Source organism: Anneissia japonica, unplaced genomic scaffold (genome assembly GCF_011630105.1).
Source record: "Anneissia japonica isolate Jap-2015-1 unplaced genomic scaffold, ASM1163010v1 scaffold287719_len1884721_cov185, whole genome shotgun sequence".
Classification (NCBI taxonomy): Eukaryota; Metazoa; Echinodermata; class Crinoidea; order Comatulida; family Comatulidae; genus Anneissia; species Anneissia japonica.
The window spans coordinates 1,565,532-1,573,326 of NW_022715822.1; the positions used below are offsets into that span (position 1 = coordinate 1,565,532).

Sequence of the window (7,795 nt, forward strand, 5' to 3'; positions counted from 1 at the left end):
TATATATTATTCTTAGGCTCAGGGACAAGGATATGCCAATAGATAAACTAATAGTTCTACATAGACTCAATGACAGGAATTAAACCCCCCAGAACTCTGGTATTGGAAGGACAGCTCCACTCATATGCAATGCTAGCTATATGGGCCATCCTGGTTGTCATTCACTCAGATTTATTTCATATTTTTACTAAATTTCTAATCATTTCTTTTTAGCTTAGTAGGATACAACATACTATGTTCATGTATATGGGGACCCAATAAATTTCAATTCAATTCCCTATACATGGTGTCCAAAGAGGCTGTTCTCCATAAGCTTAAAGCCAGGGTTTTAAAGAAATTATCAGCAAAGATACAGATATTTGAATATGAAAAAAACTTGTGAAAGGGGGTGTAACACTCCTCATCACCCCCTAAACTATTCGAGAAAGTGGTGGTACATTCTCTTTTCCACAGTATCATATTAGCTGTTCCTAATATTTCCTGATACATCCCTTCAATGACTTTAAAAAACACAATAGTTTATATTTTTAACCCTTCTTGAACATACTGTAGCTTTATTAAATTAAGAATACTTTAATAATAAAACTCAACTTAGTGGTTACCATTTTACTAGCCAACATGAATAGGGTAACAAATCATTAGAACTAATTTTAGGCCTTAAAAAAGGGAGGAAAATGAAAAACTTCTCCATGTTTTTTTGGCTTTATCATTTTCATGACATTAGAATCATTTATAATCTTTGACAAGTCTATAAAGTTCTATTAGTTTCCTTTTAATGTTATTATAAGGACTAGGCTCCTTTCTACTTAATGTAACCATAAACGACAATTTGACAGAAAAACTGTGACACACAACATTAAATTGATTGCTCAATTCAAGGACATTTAAGAAGAAATTGTACGGTAATTCTAAAAATAGAAACTCGCAAAGTGTTTATATGCCTCAATTATAAGCCCGACGAACATTAGATTTAACCTTTGGTTAACAAAGCTGATTGTTTTCACAATCTATATATTTTTTTTCTTCTTCGGTATAGTCTAAGATCTCAAATATGTCTGAAATACTTGAATGCAGCAGCTGAATTGTTGTTTATGCCGTGGGTAATGGATCTACCCAGCAGGCTGAGTAATCTAGAACCTAGGAGCTTAATAACTAAGTCTCTTTCATGAGGCTCAAAAATTGTATTTGGTTGTAGAATTGCTTCATCGATAATAAACTAAGCACAATTTATGTAAACGTACTGAAAAGGAATAAGAAAGAAAACGAATAGATTGAAAAGTATTAAGAAAGGAAACGAAAGTTTGGAAAGTAATAAGAAAGAAAAATGAATAGAAAGAAAAAGAAAATGAACTGAAGAAGGGAAGGAATAAGAAAGAATAGAAAGAAAGTATATAGAAATTAAATGCAAGGCTAAAAAGGGATAGAACTAAAAAGAAAAGAGGAGTACAAGATATAGTAATAAAAGCAAGAAACAAGTATAGAATAGATAGAATGAATAAAATAGAGATAAATGGAAAAGTAAGTATATAATTGCAATTAATATATTTTGTTAGTAAATATATTTATTAATAACTGCAACTGTAACTTTATTATTCAATACTTTTCACTTGGTAATTTCAAAATTTTGCCTCTGTGTATTGGATATTTAACTATTCAATATAAAAACATAAAAATTAGTAAATCCTTTTTCTTTTCATCGAGTCACTGCACCTCGGAATAGTTCGCTAGATAGACGGCGCATTATAAATGCTGTTTTATTATTATTATTTTATTACTGTGAGCTATCAAAGAAAGAACAGATACTAGCTCGCATAGCCGGAAAATGTCATGTTGATAATATCGACGAAAACTCGAAGTAAGTTTACATCAATTGCACTTGGTTTATTATCGATCAAACAGTTCCACATTCATAATATGCAAACCGGATGAAACTTATTTGAATATTTGTGATAAACCACAGTAGTTTTCTGTAATTTTGTATGTAATTTTATATGTCTAAGAATAACTAAAAAATTGCAATTTAACTATTTCTTCGTTTTTTATACCCAATGTATTTTGTACCTTTTTCCATGATATTTAACCTTATAAATAATAATTAATTTATAAAGTTTTTTATATTTTTCTATGTCATTTAATGATAAATAATTAAATACAGTAATTATCTTCTAAAAAAATTATATATATCCCTGTTTTCTTGTATCTTTGATTGTGAGGTTATTTGTTTAAAGGGGGATGTAGACAGAGGTGCTTGTCACCTGTTCATCCCTTCCTTTTTGCTGCTGTCCGTTGTGTTTTTCTATTGTATATGTTTTCTTTGTGCAGTGATGAAGCGTAATAAATAAATAAAAAAAAAACAAAAACAGTTCAATCTAAATTCAAATAAATCTAAAAATAATACCATAAAATTTGTATATGTATTGTACACAACGATTAAATTTTCCTATATTTAAGAGTTCATCACATTTAGTGAGAATCACCAGATTATTTTTTTTGGACCTTTTTTAATGGTTTTAATGGAAATTTTTACGCACTTAAATTTATATATATATACCCATTCTTTCGTCTTCTTTGCCATTATGTTTCAAATCACGTAATTTTACAGAAACACAACGCCAGCAACTCATAATCCGGTCATGGATACACATCAACTATTATTATTTAAGTTGAAATTTGAAATCAATATATTTTCATTCAAACTTGTTCTTTTCAATATAAAAAAACATTTGTTATTGAGTACTTTTGTAGCTGAGATTTATTGTGTAATTTACGTGAAAACATTAAAGTAAACCTTTCTGCTGTTGCATGTTAGTGTAATAATTAAGGGATTTGAAAGCAGTAAGCGATTTTATAGTCCTCTTTAGAATGTCTAAACAAGAGAATTGATAGGTTTTGAATTAAATTTCGACTGTCAACATTCCTGAGAAAACTGCAAAACACACCCAATATTTTTATGATCTTAAAATTGCAAGATATCAACTTCAGACTTTTTAGGGTAATAATGGCTCCAGAATCACTTTATTTTAATAGTGCCATGAATATGTTATAATAATTACTTTTATTTTACAATCTTAAAATTCAAGACTTAAACATTTCTAAAATTTATAAAATTTCATGATTTCTTAACATATTTATAGAGGGCGACCCTTCCAGCGTATACAAGAAGGTCGGCTGATATACAGGGGCCCGCCGGCCTCTTAAATAAATGAAATAGCATGATTCGAACAGTTGACACCCAATAAAATTCCTTTTCACCGATAATTTTTCCATTATTGAACAATTAAAGAATATAATTATTCATATATTCCAAGCATTGTGTTAAATTATTATTGTATAATTTTCTATTTGCCATAATTAGGCTCAGATCCAACAAAAATCTACTGACTAGCCTATCCTCCGTAGCTTGGATACCTTTATAAGACAATCAACTCGGAATTGTCTGATCACTTATTTTCACTACTATAGCCGATTTGTAGAATCTGTAAAAATTAGTTTACGTTTACAGTCAATTTCTTACCCTATGCTCAGGTTTATTAGTCCATCTATCGAGACAGCCTTGTCTAATACCTCAAATTACGATTCAATCTCAACCTTGTTATGTAAATCGATAAATTTTCAGACAGCGAGTTGAAAAGAAAACTGTTGCTACAGTATAAAATCTGATTTATTGCCTAGTTACTATTTTGTGTATCTGTTAAAATACGGTCAAACAATCCCAACGGATAGAAGATGTTTTTGAATAATTATATAAATACATCTCGCCATCGTTCTTCTTCGCAAATTCTTCTCACTGTTCCTAAATTTCACACCAGAACATTTGGCCAAAGAACATTTTTAATCTGCTGCCTTTTATCTTGGGAACGAACTGCCTTCTCCTATTAGGTCATCTACCTCTATTACTACATTTAAATTTCTTTAACAGCTTGCCTTAACATACACAGTGCCTTTGCTATGTATTTTACCGATTTCACATCTATATTTCGTGATGAATATTTTAATGTGTTTCATATGAATTTTTCTTTATTTTTACGAAAGCAAATTTCCAACCTGTATTTATACATTTGGACAAATAAATATTATAATTTTCTTATCTTATCTTTGATCATATTTCTTTGAAATTAGCACATTACATTATTTATTTATTGTTATTATTTATAAATTATTATTTATTAAATAAAAATTTTTTAATATATACAAAGGAAAGAAAATAATTATAGTGATGTTGTATTTAATATATACAGTGTAATATGTGGGGTTCTATATGCTTACAAAATTTGTTTGAAACTATAAATATGTGACCATGATTACAGCAGCCTAAAATACAGCCTATGAACACCAGGATATAGTATCAGTGTTGTTTTTAACACGTTTGCTGCCTGAGACGCAAGTTATGTCCGACCGGGTTCACTAAGGGTGCCAAAGATGTGAGTAGATGTTCACACCTAGTCAAACATACCACTATTATATTGCTCGTAAACTCCCTAGCAGTGGTTACCGAAATACAAACTCACGCCCTGGAGTTTCAAGGAAGGAAGTAAAGTAATATGAGGTAATACTTAACTGAGTGTATTGTTCATTCAGTTTGAGGCGGGGGAGGGGGAGGGGCGAGGAAGAGAGGGTGGCACAAACTTAATCTCAGGGGCATGCAAGTCACTAGAATGAAGAGTGTACCATATTCTAAATTCATTCATATAGTGCCGGTATATATATATATGCCAGTTACTGATTTATCACTTCCCACACTACATGTCACTTAGAAGCTGCAGAATGCCTTTAGCCAGCTTATGTGTTGTAACTACCTCTCTACATTCGGTTATGATTGATTGTAACCCTCTCAGCATTTCATGTCAAATCCCCTTAATTTCTGTCTTCTGTGTATTTATTAGAATAATATTTCATTTTACTTCTATGTGTCAATAAAATGACACTTCATATCATTTCCAAATTTTGTAACTTTTAATTTATTATTCTGGTAAGTTTCGTGTCACAAGATTACCATATGAATGATGTTTATGCCCTACCAAATGTGTTATAATGCTCGGTAAGTTTTCCAAATACTTGCGAAAAAAAATCTCATAAGTGGGAATCGAACCCACAACCGCCAGATAAGTAGCTTGGTGTCTTAAACATTAGACCACCGACCTTGTGCTTAGTGACTAGTGTTTAATCCGATCCCTAAGTATCAGCGAGTTGTGCAATGCTATTCTGATGAAGTTTAGTTTTAAATACTTTTTACTAATATCTTCTTGTTTAAGCTTTTTGAATATGAATTTTTTTGTTAATATATTCAGCAGAACCACTTTGAAAATCAATGCTTCAACAATGAGTCTTTAAATATAAAGAAAAAATATATGAAATATTATTTCCTAAAAATTAGAACTTTGAACTTTCTTGAAAAGGAATTTCATGTTCTCCAACCATCTTTGCATTTTGCTTTTAGTTGTGAGAAAAAAATCTTGTTGTCACAGGAATTGAACCCAGGACCTGGGATTGGAAGGCAAGCACCTTAACCACCAAACCATTTAACTCCACTCCAATATAGGTTTACCATACATTACGCCTTTGATAATTTTCTTAAATAATTGCTGCAAAATTAATTTGTATTATTATTATTATTACTAATAGTCAAAAAAAAAATAAATCAATAAAATCATAAAGGATGAATAAATAGCAGCTTACGATGTTCAGAGTTTAAAAATCAGCATTTTGCGAAGTCAATACCTTATTAGCCAAGAGAGCATCATGTGAAAAAAAATTTGTATGTTACAGGAAGATTTTAAGCATTGGTGTCTAAGGTAAAATCAAGTTTCTCAACCAAATAACCAAATTTAACCAATGAGCAGTGGGGAAATCCAGAATATAAAAAAAAACAACCCACTGATCAGATACAAACATCCAACACAACTTACCTTTGTTTCTTCCCTTGTTTCTCGTCCTTTATCCACTCCGTAAACTGCGCGCATGGACGTTCGTCGGTGGACTTGAGATCCATTAGATTCCTTTGTTGATGCAGGGTCTGGTTGTTCGACATGACTATGAACCTAGCAACCAATGAAAACGTTCGATTAATTAAAATTTGTTTATTTTTAATGTTAATTTTAAAAATATTTCTAATCCTACACTGAAGACTTCGCCCCAAACTTGAAAGAAAAAACAAGAACAACCTCCAATATAACATTTTTTTTTTCAAACAGAAATCTTTGTCATCTGTAACTGTGTTTCATCTACAAATTTAAAGATGTATTAGCCTCTGAAAAATAATAAAAATTAATTTTGAAATTAATACAAATTATTAACTTGAGCATAAAAATGATTGAATTTTAAAAATATTTACCCTAATTTTTATATGGGATCATTATAAAAAATAATTAAGTGTTTCTATCATTTCTTTTGCTGTAAAATTATGAATTTTACATTTTTCAAATACACTTAATTCTATGTTCATGTTGATAATTTTTATGTTACTTCAAAATGAGCAACTTAATTTAAAAAATGACTTTTATAATATTATTGGGTATTTTTTAAGGGATACAATACACTTTGAAAGTCAAAGAATTATCTGTATGGAAAAAAAAATATTTGAAACTTGAACTATTAAATAAGAACAATAATAATAGAAATAACAACAATAAAATCACCAATAACATAACAATAATCTACATGGTTCACAATTCTTAGAATAAACACAAATAAAAGTATGTTCTAGAGTAGGTACAGTATATTAAAGGCTGTGAAAAATAAGTTGGTGGTATATTCCACAATGAATATACATGCATCTAATTAGTATATCTCTTCCAGGAAAAACCAACCATGTCATTATCATCACTATCATCTGAGAAATGGTCCCATTCCTCTGAGCTCCAGGATGAGTCCGACTCATCAACCATCGGTACCTCATCTTCGTCTTGCAACATAAGAGACTCGTACAACCAGTCATCATCGATGAAAATACCTGGAAAAAAAGACCAAAACATAGATCTGGTGTCAAAGACCAAAACATACCGTAAATCTTGAGTCAATTATGACATCTGATTCAAGATTCATTTATTGGTTAAACACAAGAAATGATATAAACATGGTTTGAAGCTTTGGACATTTCTTTTAAAAGAAATCTGAAGTTGGGTTTAAAATAGAAAATTGTGTGGAGAAATTACTCTTGTTTAGCATGTAAAGCTTGATTTCCTTAAAATTGCTACACAGTTGCTGCAGTGTCTTCAGTGTAATCGTTGTACTGCGTAGCTCAGTTCCCGACGCAGTAAGGAGTTCCCCGATTCGACCAACTAATCAGCATCACCGAAAGCTGTCGGTGGTAGCGTATTGCAATTATATAGAAACCAAGCTTTAAGCAATTAATAACAACAGAGGGGGGAAGGAAGAGGACTTTTAGCAGAATGGTCCATTACTGTATTATTGAATATCACTATAAAACCCCCATTGAAACATTAATTTTTGTAGTAATGTAATTATTATTAAATGGTTTTTTCCAGTATTGCATAATAAATCCCTATATCATAATTTAAGTACTTGTTATTCAAGATATTAAATCTAAGATTCAACATTTCATTTGTGGTATGAGTTAATATTCACTTAAAAAAAGGGATCTGCATTCAATTTTAATATTAATGAAATATGAATCAATATCATGGTTTTAGTAATTTTTATTGTGTCTCAACACAGTGCAATATATAAAAACACATTTCTAGCATATAGTATATAGTTTTACTTCTTTCGCTGCATTCCCCCATAGTGTGGGAAAGCTACTACTCCTACTACCAGTCAGTACCTATATCGATCATTA

General features: G+C 30.5%; 1 protein-coding gene across 9 annotated transcripts in view; it reads right to left on the bottom strand.

The window, feature by feature from the left end:
• Positions 1-7,795, bottom strand: part of LOC117109397 (rho guanine nucleotide exchange factor 10-like) — a 128,570-nt gene that overhangs the window by 83,333 nt on the left and 37,442 nt on the right. For all 9 annotated transcript variants that reach the window (XM_033251730.1, XM_033251728.1, XM_033251729.1 and 6 more), the window contains 2 exons: positions 6,807-6,949; positions 5,907-6,038 (listed from right to left, as the gene is read on the bottom strand). In XM_033251730.1, coding sequence (XP_033107621.1) covers positions 5,907-6,038; positions 6,807-6,949 — 275 coding nt within the window. The remainder of the gene's footprint in view (positions 1-5,906; positions 6,039-6,806; positions 6,950-7,795) is intronic.